This window comes from Vitis vinifera, chromosome 9 (genome assembly GCF_030704535.1).
Source record: "Vitis vinifera cultivar Pinot Noir 40024 chromosome 9, ASM3070453v1".
Lineage (NCBI taxonomy): Eukaryota > Viridiplantae > Streptophyta > Magnoliopsida > Vitales > Vitaceae > Vitis > Vitis vinifera.
Window position 1 is genome coordinate 3457334 of NC_081813.1, and position 21657 is coordinate 3478990.

General features: G+C 34.0%; 4 protein-coding genes across 4 annotated transcripts; 1 reads left to right on the forward strand and 3 right to left on the reverse strand.

The window, feature by feature from the left end:
- The first annotated feature begins 156 nt into the window (after positions 1-156).
- Positions 157-3245, forward strand: LOC100267002 (UPF0497 membrane protein 14). The gene is made up of 3 exons (NM_001397832.1): positions 157-653; positions 1781-1916; positions 2701-3245. The coding sequence occupies exons 1-3, from the start codon at positions 373-375 to the stop codon at positions 2914-2916; spliced, it is 633 nt and encodes a 210-aa protein (NP_001384761.1). The 5' UTR covers positions 157-372; the 3' UTR covers positions 2917-3245.
- Positions 3246-4934: 1689 nt separating this feature from the next.
- On the reverse strand, positions 4935-6961 carry LOC100249694 (probable disease resistance protein At5g63020). The gene has a single exon (XM_059739489.1). The coding sequence runs from the start codon at positions 6669-6671 to the stop codon at positions 5571-5573; it is 1101 nt and encodes a 366-aa protein (XP_059595472.1). The 5' UTR covers positions 6672-6961; the 3' UTR covers positions 4935-5570.
- A 1535-nt stretch (positions 6962-8496) lies between these two features.
- On the reverse strand, positions 8497-12922 carry LOC104880301 (probable disease resistance protein At5g63020). The gene is made up of 3 exons (XM_019222213.2): positions 11697-12922; positions 10027-11597; positions 8497-8804 (listed from the first exon to the last, which is right to left on the reverse strand). The coding sequence occupies exons 1-2, from the start codon at positions 12835-12837 to the stop codon at positions 10123-10125; spliced, it is 2616 nt and encodes an 871-aa protein (XP_019077758.1). The 5' UTR covers positions 12838-12922; the 3' UTR covers positions 8497-8804; positions 10027-10122.
- A 4426-nt stretch (positions 12923-17348) lies between these two features.
- On the reverse strand, positions 17349-21320 carry LOC100261679 (probable disease resistance protein At1g52660). Its single transcript, XM_019222214.2, has 2 exons — positions 20076-21320; positions 17349-17658 (listed from the first exon to the last, which is right to left on the reverse strand). Exons 1-2 carry the CDS (start codon positions 21217-21219, stop codon positions 17654-17656), a joined length of 1149 nt encoding a protein of 382 aa, XP_019077759.1. The 5' UTR covers positions 21220-21320; the 3' UTR covers positions 17349-17653.
- Between the last annotated feature and the right edge of the window lie 337 nt (positions 21321-21657).

The window sequence follows — 21657 nt, forward strand, 5'->3', positions numbered from 1 at the left end:
TAAAAATAATGAAAAGAGTTTTTTTAAAAGGCACTTTTTAAAGCCGTAAAAAGGATGCTAGATTTGAAAATATTTTTTTAATGTATTGTATTTAAAAAAAATAATTTTATAATTATAAAAAATCCGGTGAAGGGAGTAACTTTGGCCTCTAGTCGGCTGAAAAGCACAATTCTTGCCAAAACACAACCCCATTCACTGAACCAAACACCCCTGTAACAAGAGAAACAGTTTCACTGTTCAGTGACGGCCACGCGTCATCGTCACCCTTACCTTCCTCTCTCTCACTTGGCTCCTCCATTTTAAAACCTCCTCACTTCACACTCTACGAACAGATCCATCGCGCACGCACGCTATAGAAGTATAGAGAGAAACATGAACGGCCTGAAAACGCCGCCGGAAATCGGGATACAGCTGCCGGAGGCGAAAGTGGCGGCGGAGACGGGGACAATGAGCGGGCCGCTAGTGCCTCCCAGGTCTGACCGGAGTGTTCGCCGGGGAACTGACGTTGCTCACGTCGTTCTCCGGTTCGTTTGTCTTTTAACCTCGGTGATAGCTCTGTCGTTGATGGCCACAGCTAAGGAAGCTGCCTCCATCTCCATCTATGGTTTTCTCCTCCCGGTTTCCTCCAAGTGGTCCTTCTCCGACTCCTTTGAGTAAGATTCTCTGGTTCAGTTAGCTTCAAATTACCTAAATGCCCTTCTCTATTGTGTTGAACGATACTAATATTTTTGACAAATATTAGTATTTGAATATTATATTTTTGAAGATGATCCATTTCCATTATTTTTTTCTTCAAAAACGATACTTTGGCATTAAACTCTTTTTTTTAGCTCAAGGTACCTGTCCTTAAAGCACAAGGTACAAGTACTGTCTGTACTAATTGATTTCTGCGATTTGTATTGGTGTCCTGTATTTTTACTGACAAAAATGATCATGTGGTGTAGGTTGATTCACTGGGTTTTGCTCTGATATTTTGATAGTTTGCCATGTTGTGTGGGTGCTGTACTGATGCAGTTGAATGTTATATTTACCATGTAACCCTAGGGGTTGGTGGCTTTTGAGTGGAGACAAGATTTTGGGGAATGGCTTCTTGTCACTTTTGATGGCATTTGAATGAATAGAAATACCCGTGAATGATTCTTGTTTTCTTTTGTTTCTTTTTTTTGTTTGACTCTGTTTTTGTCAAGACTCCTTTTTTGTCTTGAGACTTGTGGAATTATCCTTTTCCTCTTTTCTTGTATAGACTTATGGAAGCTCAGCTATCAGTCAATGCAGCTAACAGTACTAGATTTTGGATATATAGATGATCTTCATATTGAAATCTTTTTTTTTTTTCCTGATTTTGCATTACATGCTACAGAATCTAACAGAGAAACAACTTGGGATGTTTTTATTTTTTTATTTTATCTTTTGGCGTATTGACACTGGGGGTAGTAATATTATGAGGCCTTTTGGCCATGTTTGAAGGATCGACTTGGTTCTCCACTGCCCTTACAATTGGAGATATACCCTGAAATTGGGCTAATATTAATTGTTGGACACAATAATTAGATGGAGCTTAGTGTTATTCTTGAACTGGGAAGTGTTCAAAACAATTGTTTAATGAGCAGTTCTATTCATGCTTGGCCTTTGGCTTCCTGTAATTAAAAATAGATGGGATAGAATTGCAAAAATAGAAAATTGTGGAGCTTTTTTTTAGTTGATGTTGTCAAGGAATACATGTTGAAGCTTTTTTTGAATGTTCAAAAGTGGGTGAATTCTGTGGACTTGTGTTTATCAGGTATTTGGTCGGAGTTTCGGCAGCTGTTGCTGCTCACGCTTTGCTGCAACTGATTATTAGCGTATCAAGGCTGTTGAGGAAGTCTCCAGTGATTCCCTCTCGGAATCATGCATGGCTCATTTTTGCTGGAGATCAGGTACATTTGTTTTTCCTTTCTTAAGAATTTGGAAATGTTTTCTTGTGACAGAACAATTATATTTTGCTGAAGAGCAATCAAAGTCAGGACTTTACCTAAGCTATTGAATCTTCCTCTAAGTCATGATATTGTGTTGGGAAAATTGAATAAATGGATTTCTCTAGACCTTCTTTTCTCACCAAACCAATGCATCTTGAACTAATTGGTCAAAAGTTAGCTATTTAAGTCCTGCACATTTAAGAGGATATGGTTGAATTATAGGAGCAGATGAAAGCTGAAATCAGTTTTAGTTTGTACTAAGATTGAAAATTGGTGCCTGGACTTTGAGGGCAAAAGAATGCAGAATTGGTTGTGGCCTTTTCCTTCTTTTTTCATGACTTTTATACAATTTGTGTGTTCTCTTTAGCTGATAACATCAGAATTTGTCATCCATCTTCTTGGCTCTATCATTGATTTCATGTTTCTTAATCAAGAACACAAAATGTTGTTAAGCCTCCTTAAATGATGGTATTCTGTTGGGAAAGTTGAATCCCTGCATTTCTCTAGATCTTCTTTTCTCACCAAACAAATGCATATTGAACTAATTGGTCCAAATTTAACTATTTAGGTAATAACCATTGAAGAAAATATGACAAAATGACCGGAGCAGGTGAAAACTCGAATCAGTTTAAGTCTATACTAAAACTAAAAATTAGTGCCTGGATTTTGGTGGGTGGGGTGGGGGAGAGAATCTGTTTAACTACTTGCTTAAGTACAACTTTGTGTGACTATTTTGTTGTTGCAGGCCTTTGCATACGCGATGTTGAGTGCTGGGTCAGCTGCTTCAGGAGTCACCAACCTAAACCGCACGGGAATTCGACATTCACCTCTACCAAATTTCTGTAAGCCCTTACGTAGCTTCTGCGACCATGTTGCTGCCTCAATAGCCTTCACTTTCTTCAGTTGCTTCTTGCTTGCCACCTCTGCCATTTTAGATGTAATTTGGCTATCCAAGTACTAAATTTCCACTTCATACAACTATGTTGTGCATCCTATATGAATATATATGGATTTGAGAAAAGACCTGCAGTTCTGCAGCCTTCTGGGTACTGGTATTTTTGGGGTTCAGGGCACAGACTGTCTTTTGTAAAGAATGAAACAACCTCCTGTGATGTGAATCACATAAACACTATATAATCGATGGCTGAAATGTCAAAATGCATGTGCAATTGTAGATTTTATAATTGGCTTGAGTTGGTAACTAAATTTGTGAGGTTAATTATTCAAGTTAAATTTCTGATGCCTAAATTCTTGAATAAATCTAGCTTCAATTTCTAGTGAAGCTTTCAGTTGATGCTGTTCCTAAAATAAATTATGAAGTGTTTGGAATTGATGAACCTGATATCATTTGTTTTTGTTTGACATAGTTTGAATTACATGCCTTTTTGTAGAGTGAAGACCCTATTGTTGTATCATTCCAAAATGTTGCATTGCTGTCAAAGTTATCTATGAAATATGAAGAATAATAACTAAAAGTCTAAAACAACTGTAAAATAATATTAGTGTTCTGCACAGTATAGAAAATAGGAGAACTACTGAAAAAAAAGTTATGAAAAGAGGACAGTAGAGGGTTTAATGATAAGTTTCTTTAACCTGTAACTAAATTTATTGAGATGAGAGCTAGTGCACGAGGCAAGAAAAAGGAAAGAAGTAGAGAATCCATTTGTTGGAAGATGGAAACGAGAGATTTTAAAACTCAACCAGTCATCCATTCTCGAACAATTTTAGAACAATCCTCTATAAAAAATTGAAAGCTTATCTACTTATAGCAAAACTAGGATGATGAAACTTGAGCTGAAATACTTGAAGAATAAACACACATGAAACAATAGAAAATAAAAGATTGTACCTGAGAAAGCATGGGAGGAGACAGTAACTGGGCAGGAGTAAGGAACAGGAGCAACTTGTCCACCATCCTAACCTTTCTTCAGAGATGGTGGATGCCTTTGAAAGTTGGGAGTGAAGGTGCACTCAAGGGTCGAAGTAGGGAGTGAAAGTGCTCTTAAGGGTTTCATCCTCCCACTGCAACTCCTCCCACCAGCTTGATTCACCCTCGATTTTCTTTAAACTGTTGGTTGCACTGTTGGAATCCAATGGCAGCTTCCTCAGCGTTGGGCAATTATACACTGCGATCTCTGTGAGGGAAGGAAATGGCAAGGCCTGTTCAGGGATGCTCCTTAGATTTGGTAGATCATCCAAAATCACTCCTTTGAGTCTTGAGAATATGCCCAGGTTTTCTGAAACTCCACCCTCATCGCCTATCAGTTCTTCCATGGATTCACATTTAGTTACTCCAAGAAATTCAAGACTTGGGATGTAAATAAGCCATGCCAAGTGCAACAACTTTGGGAGTTGAGAAATAATTACATGGCAAAGGCATTGGAAGTTTGAGTTTACGATACCATCTGCTGCAAAACCCCATTCCCCAACCTTTTCCAAATCTACTTTCATTTCTTTCAACTCCTGACATCTCTCTATTGTTAGCATATGTAGATGTTTCATTTTGGCAATTGGAGTGAGGCATACCATCCAAGTTCCCAAGGCTTAAACATCTCATAGCATTCTGTAGCTTTTGGGACCTCATTAACTTTTCAAAAGACAACGCACCTTCTATGGGAAAGCTGACCTCATTTATGTGTTCCAACCCTGCGAGCACCTCTAATAATGCTTTATTATCCTGCCATAAATAATTAGCTTTATTATCCTCCCATAAGTCAGCAGCTTCCTCCTCTTTCGATGAATAATGAGCTTTCTTCCTCTCTTCAAGTGAATAATTAAGTTCCATATCTAGATCTTGAGAAAAATGATCTCTGCCTTCAACTTGCATGCTAAATAATTCAATGATGAGAGTTTTGAAATTACTTCCTTAGGAATTGTTTTAAGACGTGGCATCCAATCCAATATCAAACACCTTATTCTTATCAAAGACTTAATCTCAGTAGGTAATTTTCTTAGCTTTGTATATGACAAATCGAGATATTGTAAAGTAACCAATCTATCAATTCCAACAGGTAACTCAGTTATTTGAGTACCTGACAAATCCAAAACTTTTATGATTGGCATGAGATGAAAGAATTCATAGGGAAATGTCTTCAGAATAACACTTCCAAAAATTAAAGTTATCAGATTGTGACAAGATGGTGGTATTGCGAGTTTTTCCACACTTACATCCCACAGTGATATTTGCTTTGCCTCTTTCTACTTTAAAATTTGCTGAGCTTCCAAAGTACCATCTTCTACAACAACTTTGTTCTTGTTGCCACAATAATCTGAAGTTAACCACAAAGCCATATCACGAATAACATCATGCTTCTTGATTTGATTATCTTCATCACTCTCAAATAGACATGCAACCTTTAGATGCTCAATGATGTTATGCCCTTGGTTACGTGCTTCATGTAAGTTGTCAAATTCATCCAAAAACCCTTCTCCAATCCAGAGGTTTATAAGATCATTATCTATAATTACATAGTCCTCTTGGAACACAGCAAGATATAGAAAACAAGATCTCAAGGTGCCATTTTGCAAGCTATCATAACTGAATTTCAAGACAGGAAATACATGATCTCCCATACCTGAAAACTTTGATGGATAAGTCTTCAACATTTGTATGGCTCATTCCCATTCTTGTAGTGTACTCTTACCAGCCATGGCTCGCCCAATAGTAATGAGTGCAAGTGGCAAACCTTTGCACTCTTTAGCAGCAATTTCAGCTAGCTTAGGTATGTCTGGATGTGAACATAGAGTACTCTCTCCAACCTTCTTCTTGAACAAATTGATGGCCTCGTCTTGTGTCAAACACTCCACCTTAATGCTCTTTTGAGCATCCATATCATGACAAACATCCCGAGATCGAGTTGTTAATATTACTTTGGACTTGTTTTGAGAATTAGGAGAAGGAACCCCCAGTTTTTGGAGATCAAGTCGCTCCCATACATCATCTAACAATATCACAAATCTTTTTGACTTCAGGGTATTGAAAATTTCTACTGCCTTTTCATCCTCGGCTCTATTTCTCCATCTGTCATCGGGGATGTCTAATTTATTCCGAATGACTTCTTGTACTTTTCCCACATTTGCAGAGCTGGATACTACAATCCAAATGACTACTTCAAAATCATTGCTTGTTTTGAAGAACTCATTATTGACTTTGGTCATGAGGGTAGTTTTCCCAACACCTCCCATTCCGTATAATCCAATAATTCCCAGTTGTTCATCTAGGATGCATCTGCAAACCTCAGCGTACATCAGATCCAAGCCCACAGTCTTCTCCATTGGCCTCTCGTCCACCGGATCTTGAAGTAATCTATTAGCTACATCATTAATACAGCTCTTACTTAGATCAGCGATAGCACCAAGCTTTTTACTCGCTATCTTCCCGATCTTGTAGCTGGACCGGCAGTTCTTGGGACAGCAACTTCCAAGGCATTTCCTCTGGATTTCTTGATTACCCTTTTGCAGTATTTCATCTACTTGTTTTTCCAAGACTCGTACGCTTTGAAGCCAGCCATCAACTTCCCGTGTTCGTCTCATTTGTCGGTTTTTCTCGGCAAGTTCCACCTTGGTCTTTACATCTTCAGCTATGTTCTTCAGCTCCTCCATGGCTTTGCTCAAAGATTCAAGGATTTCTTGCAGATCACCAATATAAACTGCGCGTTTGGTGGTGCAATCCCATAAGCGAGTGGCAACATCAAGGATTGGGCTCACGCAATCCATGGGTGGTAAGAAATCACAGAAACAAGACCCAGAAATTCGACCAGGAAAGAAGAAAAGAGCAGAGAATAGGTGATGAGGTGCTGAGAGAGGTTTGCTCAAATCTATTATGCTTCAACTATCACATTTATCAAGTATTTAATAATTTAAAACCAAATTATTAATTGTTTGTTTGACTTGTGATCTCAATATCATATTATGATGGATCAGGTTAAGCTACCAAGAAATTACTGAGAAAACACTGCAGCAAGACTATAACAGTTCCCTATTCATACGCTTCATCAATTTCTAAATCAAAATTGCTGGTGTTTGTTTTTTTAGTTTTTTGTTGAAAATCATTTAGTTTTAGAATTTAGGTTGTTTGTTTTTTTACTTTTTCATGACTTATTATAAACTTTTTACTAAATAGAAAAAACCAAAGGTGATGTTTGTTTTTTGCTGAAAACCATTTAGTTTTAGAATTTAGGTTGTTTGTTTTTTTACTTTTTCATGACTTATTATAAACTTTTTACTAAATAGAAAAAGCCAAAATATGTGGTTTTTTCTAAATAGAAAAAATAACACAATGATTTTTTTTACTTTTTAATACTTAATAGAAATAAAATAATACAAAAACAAACAACCTAATATTTAATACTATTAAGTATTAAGGTTCTATTTAGAATTAAGTAAAAAAACAAACACCACCAAAATATATAACTTTTTCTAAATAGAAAAAATAACACAATGATTTTTTTTTATTTTTTAATATTTAATAAAAATAAAATACTATAAAAACAAACAACCTAATATTTAATACTATTAAGTATTAAGGTTCTATTTAGAATTAAGTAAAAAAACAAACACCACCAAAATATATAGCTTTTTCTAAATAGAAAAAATAACACAATGATTTTTTTTTACTTTTTAATATTTAATAGAAATAAAATACTATAAAAAACATCACCTAAATAAATTTGTCCAAATACTTCTCAATGATATGATTTGCATTGTATATACTTCTCTAATTATATAATTTGCATTTTATATAAATATTTGCAAAAAATAATGGTACTTTTATCTGATAACATGATTCCTAACTTGAAGTGCAGCAGCACATAATTTGGTGGAGCTTGGTGCTATTTCCTCTTTCGTCGAGAGTATGATTAAAATGCTACAATAGAGAATGAAAATGAAAAATTTAGGCTATATTTCCTAGGTGTTTTTGAAAACCATTTTTTGTTCTCTATAACAATATAGAAAAAAAGAAGAAGGAGGCAGACGATATAAAACAATTTTCTATTTTTAAAATAAAAAATGGTGTTTTTAAATAATAATTTTAAATTATTTTTATTCGTTTTTTGATAATTATTTTAAAAAATAATTATGTAAAAAATGATTAAAAATAAAACATTATATATAAAATTTATTTTTAAAACATATTAATAATGTAAAAATCATATTCAAAACATTTCAAGTTTGAAATACACGAAAATAATTTTAAAAATTATTTTTTAGAGTTGGTATTGAAAACAGTTACTAAATAAAACTTTATTTTTCTTCTTAATTAATGTGTTTGAATAGATTAGAAATGAGAATAAGAATAAAATATTTAATTTCATGGAAACCAAAATGGATTTAGTTAGGATTTTGACATCTTCTTCCATATTTCCATGGCACATTTTAAGGGCATGGATTTTGAGGCATGCCCATGTCCAAAATCTTTTGACCTACTAGCTGAACCCATATTTTTTAGTGAACATAAACTAGAACCCATCTAAATTATATCCTTTCAAAAACACATATAATAAAATATTACCTAAAATTTGTTTCAAAAACCACGTCCACCTGTAAAACCATCTTCTTCTTATGAGTGTTCATTTTAAATACCACTATAGGATAGTTTCAAGACCAACTTTTAGATACCTAAAATTAGATATCTTACATTTATTGAGGGGCAGTAGCTTCACACCTTACACACGAGAATTTTTCACTCAACTTTACACACAATACAAGCATACAAGAATTTTTTTTTTTTTTTTTTTGCTTTTTAAATGACTATTTATGCAACCCATCCATCCTATGCACACAAAGCATCCAGTGATCCAACAATTGCGAGGAGTTTCAGCTGAGTCAAGTATTCTTCAAAGACTTGTCCTACAAACACAACATAGCAAATCAGGTGGATCATCATCTAAGTTGAAGAACAAATATACTTCTATGAAATCTGAGAAAAACTGCTTTTCATTCTGAAACCTAAACAACAGGGAAGTAAATTTTAATATTTAGATTAAATTCAAGGAACCATTCATGAATATTATCAATCATAAAAATTTCCAATAACCGAAAAGGATAGGTGTAGACTATGAATTATTATGAGGGTATATATATTTATATTGTAGTAATTTATTTGAATAATTACAAGCATATTAGAATATTTTTCTAAACTATTTTAAAATAAAAAAATATAATAAAAATAATAATAATTAATAAATGCAATAAAATAATAAAGTGACAAATAACATGTAGAAAATTATTATATATATGATATCAAATTATATACATCATGAAAAATAGTAATATCATCATTTATGATAGTATATCTCATACCATAACAAATATATTCTATGAAATTTTAGTCATATTTATTTTCACAAAATTTTACATTTTCCTTTTCTATTTTTTAAAATTTCTTTAAATAATCTCATTTTTTTTAGAAAAGAAAAATAAGAAATAAAAAACTTTTTTGAAAAGTAAAAATAAAAAATAAAACTAGACAACATTTTCTCAACCAAATGCAACTTAAAATTTTCATAATAATTCTATAAAGGAAGTAGTTTTTTCATAGTTTAAGTTACTCCGGGTAAAATAATTTTGAAAATAAGCATGTATGTGACTAATAGTTTTGATTAGGTAAGCATGCATGGAACAAATAGTTTTGATTAGGTTTCATTGAAAGAAGACTTTGATTATGGGAACAAATAGAAAAATTAGTAAATGGAAAAAGATTGAGCTAATACTAATGATGCATCAAGTACCTCGTTGGACCAAACGTTCTTCCTTAACCGACTTTACAAACATGAATTTTAGGATATGAGAATACAAAATACGATGACCACCAGAAAAAAGTAGGTTATTTTGTTTTCTGTAAAAAAAGGAAAATATAATGTTTTATAAATACTTTCTTTTTAACCTATAAGTCTATAACTAAATTTATTAAGATGAGTAACATTTGAGGAAGGAAAAAAAATAAAACCAAAGGAAAGAAAAGAAAAGAAAATATACCTTACCAATTCCAATATAAAACAAATTCTTAGCAGAAAAAAAAAATAATAAACAATGAAAACATGCTAGACATTTGAAAATTTGTCCACAGTACCTGAGAGAGCGTACATGGGAGAAGCAGGTAAAAGGGTGGGAAAGGGAAGGAGTGCAGCTTCTCTCCACCATTCTGTCATTTCTTCACAGACAGACTCTATTTGTTGAAGTAGGGAGTGAAAGTGAGCTGAATGGTTTCATCCTCCCACTGCAACCCTCGGCACCACTCTGATGTCCCGTCAATTGTCTTTAAACTGTTTCTTGCACTGTTTGAATCCAATGGCAGCTTCCTTAGGTTTGGGCATTCCCTCACCATGAGGGTTTCCAAGGAAGGAAATGGCAAAGCTCGTCTGCTGATGCTCCTTAGATTTGGTACAAAAAACAAGTACAAACCTTTGAGTCTTGAGAATATGCTAAGATTTTCAGGGACCCCACTCGCATCACCTATCACTTCTTCCATGGATTCACAGTGATATACACCAAGATGTTTAAGACTTGGGATGTAAATAAGCCATGTCAAGTCCAACAACTTTGGAAGTAGATGAACCTGTACTGAGAGGAGGTTGTAGAAAATTGAGTTAGGGATATAATCTGCTACAAATCCCCGTCTACCCCTCTCATTTTCTAGATTGACTTTTATGTCTTGTAGCTCCCCACATCTATATATTGTAAGGCTACGTAGATGTTTGATTCTTGGCAATTGGAGTATGCTCATACCTTCCAAGTTCCAAAGGTCTAAATCTCTCATAGCATTCAGTAGTTTTTGGGAGTTCAATAACTTTTGGAAAGACAGAGTACCTACAATGGGCAAAGAGACCCAATTTATGTGCTCCAACCCTTCTAACTCCTCTAATAATGCTTTATTATCCTCATGTAAATAAATAGCCTTATCATCCTTCCTTGAATAATTGGCTTCCTCCTCCTCCTCCTCCTCTGTGGATGACGAAATATCATTTCTTTCTGACAAGTGATATGTAGATCTTATACTAAAAACTCTCAACATTGAGAGATGTGATATTACTTCCTTAAAAATTATTTCAAGACTACCATTTAATATCAGATATCTTAGTCTTTTCAAAGTCGCAAACTCCGCGGACAATTCTCTTAGAGTTGTATTTGACAAATTGAGATATTGCAGTGTAATTAATTTTTCGATTCCAGTAGGTAATTTAGTTATTCCAGAATTTGACAAATCCAGAACTTTTATAACTGGCATGAAATGGAAGAATCCACTCGGAAATGTTTCCAGGCCTCTACTCCTAACAATTAAAGTTAAGAGATTGGGAAAAGATGGTGGTATAGTGAGTTCTTCCAAACTACTTGTCGCCAGGTGTAGCCGATGTGCCTCTTTCCACTTTGAAACTTGGTAAACTTCCACAGTATCAACTTCTTCTACCAAGATTATGTTCTTATTGCCCCTATATTCTGAAGCTAACCATAAAGCCATATCACGAATGACATCATGCATTTTAACCCTATCAAATAGACCATTCTCGAATAGACATACTGTCTTTAGATGCTCAATGATGTGGTGCCCTTGGTTTAATGCTTCATCTATGCTAGCAAATCCATCCAAAAACCCTTCTCCAATCCAAAGGAATATAAGATCCTCATCCCAAATTTCATGGTCCTCTGGGAATATAGCAAGATATAAAAAACAAGTCCTGATGGTGTCGTTTGGCAAGTTATCGTAACTGAATTTGAGGACCGGAAATACATGATCTCCCATACCTGAAAACTTTGATGGATAAGTCTTCAACATTTGGATTGCTCGCTCCCATTCTTGTGGAGTCTTCTTGTCAGCCATAGCTCGCCCAATAGTGACGATTGCAAGTGGTAAGCCTTGGCATTCTTTAGCAGCAATTTCAGCAAGTTGGGGTATATCCGAATGTGAATTTAGAGTAGTCTCTCCAACCTTCTTCTTGAACAAATTAATAGCCTCATCTTCTGTCAAACACTCCACCTTAAGGCTTTTTTGAGCTTCCATATCCCGACAAACATCCAGAGAACGGGTTGTTAATATTACTTTGGACTTGTTTTGGGAATTAGGAGAAGGAACCCCCACTTTTTGGAGATCAAGCCGCTCCCATACATCATCTAGCAGCATCACAAACCTTTTTGCCTTCAAGACATTGAAAATTGCTACTGCTTTTTCATCCTCAGTTCTGTTTCTCCATCTATCATCCGGGATGTCTAACTTGTTCCGAATGACGTCTTGTACTTTTTCCACACTTGCTGGCCTGGATACTACAACCCAAATGGCGATTTCAAAGCTCTTGCTCGATCTAATGAACTCATTATTCACTTTGGTCATGAGGGTAGTTTTCCCGGCACCCCCCATACCGTACAACCCAATAATTCCGAGTTCCTCATCTTGGATGTATCTGCAAACCCCTGTAAACATCAGATCTAAGCCCACAGTCTTCTCCATCGGCCTCTCATCCACCGGAGCTTGAGGTAACCTATCAGCCACAACATCAAAGCGTCCCTTGTTCCTTAATTCAATCACAGCACCCAGCTTTTTAGTCGCTTTCTTCCCGAGCTTGTAGCTGGACCGGCAGTTTCTGGGGCAACAAGTTCCAGGGCATTTCTTCTGGATTTCCTGATCGCCTTTCTCCAGGATCTCGTTGACTTGTATTTCCATGGCTAGTACACCATGGAGCCAGCCGTCCACTTCATTCGTGCGCCTCATTTGCCGTTGCTCTTCAAGTTCAACTCTTCCCTTCACATCTTCATGTACATTCTTCAGCTCCTGCATTGCGTTTCTTAAAGAGTCCATATTTTCCTGTAGATCCCTGATGTAGACTGCATGCTTGGCTGTGCAGTCCCACACGCGAGTTACAACATCCAAGATTGGGCTCACACAATCCATTCCTTCCCTTGAGAGATGAAAGAAACAAGAGGTAAGATTCAAGAAAAGAAGAGAAAGTGGGAGAGCAGAGAAGCCTTGTGGTTGTCGAAAGCAGATCAATCTCTCTGATTAAGGAATTCCAATATGGAAGACACCCCATCAAAGGCTGTTATCACCTTTTTCTTTTTCTCTTTACCACGCATTACTTTATTATATAATTTGTTTGCACACATCCCTTTCTTCTCGGCGTGTGGACTTTACTTTCTAAAAAGAAAAGAAAGTTTCTTGTCAAGATTCCAGAGTGTTTCTCATTTTGAGTCCCTGATCACATTATGGATCTGATTAGTCTGGGCTTTAGCATTTCAATATATCAGACTGCTCCTCATCCCTTTGAAGTGATTGATCAAGGGAGGCTATTGGTTATTAATGGAGCTGAATATGCAATCCTTTGGAAGGCGTTGTGCTGTGCAATGACATCTGATAATGGTGATTAGTGGCCCACAATCTTGATTAATGGTGGCGAAAGAGATAAGGCCACTACCATTCTCCTGTCCCACATTACTTCAATAATGCAAAGTAACGAGTACTCCACTACTCACCAGTTTCATTAAGCTTCTATTCCAAATCTATTATTTCCCCTTACCTACTCTGCTTCAACTATCATATTTAATCAAATATTTAATAATTTAAAATCAAATTATTAATTATTTGTTTCATTTATGGTCTCAATATCATATTATGATGGATCAGATTACCCAAAAAAAGAAAGTAATATGATAGAAAACTGAAATTACTAAGAGATTTCTACAATAAAATGTGAACAAATTAAGTGAAATTTGAATTGATCTTCAAAAATAGGTACCCATGAACAAAAACTAATCCAAATTTATTGGAGCAAATGTCCGAGCTAAAAGAATGTAAACAAAGTTGAAAATGGATTCACCATTAACATCTTCAAGGCTTCAAGAATAAAAATTAAAATTTTCATAATGATGCTTTAAAGCTAGCAATTTTTCATAGTTATATGAAATAATTTTGAAAATAAGCATGCATGGGACCATATAGTTGTAATTCAGTTTCATTGGAAAAAAAAAATCAGGAGACATAAATATCAAGTCTTTTTGTTTAAGATGTTTTCTATTTTTATTTTCAAAGAAAATAAAAAAAAAGTTGGAGAATATTTTTAGGGATCCATCTACACTATTAAAGTGTATTTTTTTTTTCTATAGGTATGGAAAGACATCATCAACTAGGTGGTAACACATATACATCTTCAAATTGGTTTTTTTTTTTCTTTTTTATTTTAATCACATTTATTTGTATCTTTGTACCCGATCTCATTTGTTTGTACTCTTATTTGATGACCTTGATTTTACCATACACATTTAATAGTCTAGATCAAGGATGAAAATTTTTGTTTTTTTGGCCAAAATTTAGGCGAAATTTCGTGTTTCGGGTGGTGACGAAACGAAAGAGGAGGGCGAAATGTCAACGGCAGAAATATACATAAAAAAATCGCCTCCAGTTGGAAAATTTCGAAGAAAAATCGTTTTGTTTCGTTTTATTTTGGCGATTTTTCGCCGATTTTGTGAAAAAAGATTTGTACCTCTAACACCAAAATCTGAACGGACGCGTTAATGGCGGGACCATCGACGGTGTGGTCAAGTTACACAGCCACGACTCGGACGGTGGTGTTAAGGCTTGGAGGAGAGTTAGGGCAGGTGAAGAGTGGTTGATTTTGTGGCAGAGAGAGAGTTGAGGCGATGAGTCTGACGAGCAGCGACAGAGTTGAGGCGATGAGTCTGACGAGCAGCGACGATGATGTTGGAGCCGACTTTGGCGAGGTCGAGACAGAAGTCGCGGCCGAGGGCAGAGGAAGCACGGGTGACCATGACCACCTTGCCTTCTAGGTGGTGCCATGGCTGGAGGTGGTTGGAGACTTTGTTCACCATTGGGTCTTGGCATCCATTAAAAGAAATAAACCTTTTGATTATGATATTTTTTTCTATTACCTATTTTTAGAATTTTGTCTTTTTTTAATATGCCTGAATAAAGGAATAAATATTTTTTTTATTGGATCTTCTTATAATTTATTAAAAAAAATTACTCTTCTAATATTTCTTAATTTTTGATATTAGAAGAGCAATTATTTCTAAATGTAATATATTTAGATAAAAGAAAAAATTACATTTTTCTTGAAGAATTTTTTTTTAATATATTCCTAAATTATTAAAAGATTGTTATTTTTTATTTTTTATTTTATACGTTAATAACTTATTAGGAAGATTGTTATTATTTTCTATTAGAGTCTAGAATGAAGGGATTTAAATGAAAAAGGAAATAATGGATTTGGAATAGAGGGAATTTTTAGGAGGAAAGAATTTTAAAGGATTTGATTGGATACTTTTGAAGTTTTTAATTTATGAGATTTTAATTTTATTAAAGTAAACTTTCTTTTTTTCAATATTGACTTATTACTCTTACCTTTTCTCTTTAAATTAAAATTAATATATATATATATATATATATATTTTGTCTTTTGCACTTACATACTATTTCTGGCATTTTTTTGTTGGAACTTTTGTGGAATTTTTAATTATAGAATCTTCTCGAATAAATTATTTTAAATATGTATGAGGTTTCTTTTCTTTCCTTTTTTCAATATAATAGATGCCCAAATAGAGTGGAAGAAAAAAAGAATTTGCTACAATAATTAATGTATTTTTTTAGTATTTTTATTAGAATAAATAATTCTCCAACTTGAGTGAATTCTCAATTTTAATCTCACTTATATCATTGTAGTTGTTATTTATTTTTATATCAAGTTTTTCATAAAGCTTCATAATGAGTGTATAATTACAAAATTCACATTTCTTATCGATCGACATGATATAATTACATTTAATATTGTAAATTATATCATACATGTATCAAATTCTTCAACAAAACAATTTTAAATTGTCTATTATATTTCTAATTACATTGTTACGAGGTTTTTCTTACATTTTCATGAATTTTGATCAAATTTTGGCATATCGAAATTTTTTTTCAAAATATCCGCCGATATTTCTCCGATATATCCAATATATCCATAAAATCAAGTTATTGATATATTCATGATTACCGATATTTTCATCCTTAGTCTAGATTTAGAGTTCAGTAGGTATATATATATTATATGTTTGGATACTTATTTTTTGTTTCTATTTTTTAGGAAATTGAGTATAATGTGAAAATAATATTTTGATGTTTTCGAAATTTTTTAAATAAAATGAAAACAGTCATCTCATAAGTAAAAGGATAAAAATGAATAAAATAATTTAAAATTTGAGATACTTCATTGTTGGGAAGTGCTTCAAGTTCCTTTTGCGTTTGAATTGCTTTATTTTATGTTTTTTTTTCATTAATATGTTTACTTTGATACTTTGTTGACACAACAATTGGTCCCTAAGCCCAGATTAAAATTTGTGAAAAGCTCAAAAGGAACACAAAAACACAAAACGATAATAGAAGAAATTTTAGTTAAATGTGTAGTCAATTGTCCTCTTGTAAAGAAGTGATAGAAAGATTCAATTATGTTTTTCATCTTCTCCATGGCATTTCTGAAAGATTCGAGGATGTTTTATATATTAAAGATATAAACTGCTTGTTTGCATTTTATTCTAATTCACCTATGTTTATTAAATAAAATTAAAGAGTAAATAAAATTTCTATGGTCTATGTATGAAGTCAATTTTTTTTTTTTAAAAAAAAAATAATCATATCATGATTGGTATTAACAAAATGAATAATCTATACCTAAAATCATCAAATTTTCTAAATTATATATCATCATATAACCTTAATTTCTCTTAAAAGGATAATAAATTAGTACGAGTGAAATAAAATTCTGACATTCCATCATCAATAAATACAACTAAAAATAGTTAAAAGAAGTAAAAAATTATATATAAATAATTAAAAAAAGTAAAATGTTTCGTCGTTTTATCTTTAATAACATCATAGTGAACAAATGATAAAATACAAATGTATCAATATTTTGTATTTTATGAAGTAAAAAGTTATTAATATGTTATTATTAAAAAAGATCAATTATATATTAAAGAGTGAAATATAATTTTTTTTATTTTTTTTTATTTTTTCTTTATTAACTTTATATTTTACAATTTTTATTCACATTTTATTAAATTTATAGCTTTATGATTTTGTTGTTTGGTGATGACATAAATATGTGTATATATAAGCATAATCAAAGTCAACATGGCATAAATGGTTATGGTCTTCATCCTCTGCTTGTTTGAATTTTATTAAAAAAAAAAAAAGGAAAAAAGAAAAAATCAAATCAACCCGTGGGCCCATGCATTTTAAATGATAATTGAAAATGTTGACAACGCTTTGTTTAAGGGCAAGAGTACTGAGGCGTGCTCATTTCTTAAGGTGTTATAATATAAACTAGAAATTCTCTAAATATATCGTGAGATGGCAGGACATAAGCTCGAACCTCTTTAATGTATGTGCTTTTAAAAACTCGATTGGTGAAGTATTACCTAAAATTTATTTCAAATCTCAAGTTGAGAAATTGTCATTCTTAATACAAGCACTCCAATCAATTAAAGCCAATAAAAATTACAGTAGCTTCATGGTATGGCACCTTACACACAATCCAAATATACTCATCTTTACACACAATATAAGCACAAAGGATTATTTATTTATTTATTTTTTTGTCTCTTTAATTTGGATGTTTATTTCTGCAATCCACCCTGTGCACACTTAGCATCCAGAAATTCAAACATTTGCAAGAAGTTTCAGTTGAGTCCGACCATTCTTCAAAATCTTATCCTACAAAAACAAAAACAAAAAAAAAATAAAAAATAAGTGAATCTAAATATTTAACTTATATGCGAACAACAATTCATGAACGTTATCAATCATAACAGATTCTAATAAGTAGCTGCAAAGGATACATGTAAACTAGAGTTATTTACAATTTATATAATGAAAATGTAAACAAATTAATTCCAATTTGAAGTAATATTTAGAAATGTGTACCCATAAACAAACAACTAATCCAAATTCTTTAGAGTTGTATGCCCAAGTTAAGATAATGTAGACAAAGTGTAAAATAAGTTCATTTTTAGCATTTTCATAATAATTCTCCAAAGTAGGTATTTTCATGTTCTAAATTTCTCAAGAGTAAAATAATTTTGAAAATAAACATGCATGTAAGAGATGGTTTTAATTAAGTTTCATTGTAAAAATAAAAAATCAAGAGACAGAAATATTAGGTCCTTATCTCTAGAACAAATAATAAATAAAAAGATTGAGATAATAGTAGTGATGCATCAAGTATGTTATTGGATCCAAAAGTTATGCCTTAATCTGTTTTACAAACATGTATTTTAGGATATGGAAAGAGAAAATAGGATCAACATTAAGAAAAGTTATTTTATTTGGAGTTTTATTAATAGTTTCTTTTTAAACTATAACTAAATTCATTGGGGTGAGTAATGCGTGAGGTAACGAAAAAAATAAAACAAAAGTGGAAATAAAAATAAATTTTATCCACTTATAACAAAAAAAACGTGAACATGAAAACACATGAGACATTTGAAACTTTGTCCCAAAAAAGAAGGCAGTACCTGAGAAAGCATCGGAGAAGAAGGTCATCTTCTCATTTTTTCCCAACCACGAGGTCTCTTTGAAGTAGGGAGTGAAAGTGAGTTGAATGCTTTCATCCTCCCACTGCAAACATTGCCACCACTCCAGTGTCCCTTCAATTGTCTTCAAACTGTTTCTTGCACTGTTTGAATCTAATGGCAGCTTCCTTAAGTTTGGGCATTTTGTCACGTAGAGGGTTTTCAAGGAAGGGAATGACAAAGCTCGTCTGCTGATGCTCCTTAGATTTGGTACAAGATACAAGTACAAACCTTTGAGTCTTGAGAATATGCCAAGATTTTTAGGGACCCCACTCGCATCACCTATCACTTCTTTCATGGATTCACATTCATGTACAGAAAGATGTTCAAGACTTGGGATGTAAATAATCCATGTCAAGTCCAACAACTTTGGAAGTTTATCAACACATACAATTTGGAGGTTGTAGAAAATTGAGTTTGGGATATAATCTGCTACAAATCCTCGTCTACCCCTCTCATTTTCTAGATTGACTTTTATGTCTTGTAGCTCCCCACATCTATATATTGTAAGGCTACGTAGATGTTTGATTCTTGGCAATTGAAGTATGCTCATACCTTCCAAGTTCCAAAGGTGTAAACACCTCATAACATTTTGTAATTTTTGAGAGTTCAATAACTTTTGGAAAGACAGAGCACCTACAATGGGCAAAGAGACCCAATTTATGTTGTCCAACCCTTCTAACTCCTCTAATAATGCTTTATTATCCTCATGTAAATAAATAGCCTTATCATCCTTCCTTGAATATTTGGCTTCCTCCTTGTCTATGGGTGACGAAATATCATTTCTTTTTGACAAGATATATTCAAATCTTATGCTAAAAACTCTCAACATTAAGAGATGTGATATTACTTCCTTAAAAATTATTTCAAGACAACTATGTAATATAAGATATCTTAGGCTTTTCAAAGTCACAAGCTCCGCAGACAATTCTCTTAGATCTGTATTTGACAAATTGAGATATTGCAATGAAACTAATTTACCAATTCCAGTAGGTAATTTAGTTATTCTAGCATTTGACAAATCCAGAACTTTTATAACCGGCATGAAATGGAAGAATCCACTCGGAAATGTTTCCAGGCCTCCATTCCTAACAATTAAAGTCAAGAGATTGGGAAAAGATGGTGGTATAGTGAGTTCTTCCAAACTACTTGTCGACAGGTATAGCCGATGTGCCTCTTTCCACTTTGAAACTTGGTAAACTTCCATAGTATCAACTTCTTCTACCAAGATTATGTTCTTATTGCCCCTATATTCTGAAGCTAACCATAAAGCCATATCACGAATGACATCATGCATTTTAACACTATCAAATTCACCATTCTCGAATAGACATACTGTCTTTAGATGCTCAATGATGTGGTGCCCTTGGTTTAATGCTTCATCTATGCTAACATATTCATCCAGAAACCCTTCTCCAATCCAAAGGAATATAAGATCCTGATAAAAAAATACATGGTCCTCCGGGAATATAGCAAGATATAAAAAACAAGTCTTGATGGTGTCATTTGGCAAGTTATCGTAACTGAATTTGAGGACCGGAAATACATGATCTCCCATACCTGAAAACTTTGATGGATAAGTCTGCAACATTAGTATGGCTCGCTCCCATTCTTGTGGTGTGCTCTTGCCGACCATAGCTCTCCCAATAGTGATGAGTGCAAGTGGTAAACCTTCGCACTCTTTAGCAGCAGTTTCAGCCAGCTGGGGTATATCTGGATGTGAATTTAGAGTGGTCTCTCCAACCTTCTCCTTGAACAAATTGATGGCCTCCTCTTCTATCAAACACTCAACCTTAATGCTTTTTTGAGCTTCCATATCGCGACAAACATCCAGAGAACGGGTTGTTAATATTACTTTGGACTTGTTTTGGGAATTAGGAGAAGGAACCCCCACTTTTTGGAGATGAAGCCGCTCCCATACATCATCTAGCAGCATCACAAACCTTTTTGCCTTCAAGACATTGAAAATTTCTGCTGCTTTTTCATCCTCAGTTCTGTTTCTCCATCTCTTATCCGGGATGTCTAACTTGTTGCGAATGACTTCTTGTACTTTTTCCACACTTGCTGGCCTGGATACTACAACCCAAATGGCCACTTCAAAGTCATTGCATGTTTTGAAGTACTCATTATTGACTTTGGTCACGAGGGTAGTTTTCCCGGCACCCCCCATACCATACAATCCAATAATTCCCAGTTGTTCATCTTGGATGCATCTGCAAACCTCTGCATACATCCGATCCAATCCTACAGTCTTCTCAATTGGCCGCTCATCCACCGCAGCTCTAGGCAGCCTATCAGCCACATCGCTGAAACACCCTTTGCTCCTCAGTTTAGTGACGGCACCAAGCTTTTTACTTGTTATCTTCCCCATCTTGTTGCTTGACCGGCAGTTCTTGGGACAGCAGGTTCCGAGGCATTTCTGCTGGATTTCCTGATCACCTTTCTGCAGTATCTCCCTGACTTCCTTTTCCAAGACTTGTACTCTGTGGAGCCACCCATCCACTTCATGTGTCCGTCTCATCTCGCGGTCTTCCTCAGCACGATCCACCTTATTCTTCACATCTTCAGCCACGGTCTTCAGATCCTCCATGGCGTTTCTCAAAGATTCAAGGGTTTCTTGCAGATCAGTGAGATAAGCAGCACGTTTGGCAGTGCAATCCCATAAACGAGAGGCAGCATCAAGGATTGGGCTCACAAAATCCATGGCTTGTAGGAGATCACAGAAACAAAACTCAGAAAGAAGAAAGAGGAGAAATCGGTGATGAGTTGCTGATAGAGGTGAGACTAATGAATGGTTGAAATTTGTTCACAAAGCAAAAAATCTAGTGTGGGGCACTTCATTTAAGAGTTCAGCCTTATCGTGGACTCCAGCACCCATGAATTTGGACCGTTTTAAGGGGATTTTGAAAGTGATTTTAAAAAACATTTTTTTTAACAATATAACCATTCAAAAAATCTCCAAATAATTCCTACTTTAATCATATGATAACTCTTTTATTAGGTGACATTTTATAAGACCAGTAATTTTATGGAGGATATTAGCACAAAGGGACATCATTTTTAATTTATTTTAGCACAATGATAATCTTTTTTAAGAAGGATTTTTTCATAATAAACAAAAATAAAAGCTCGCCTAAAAATG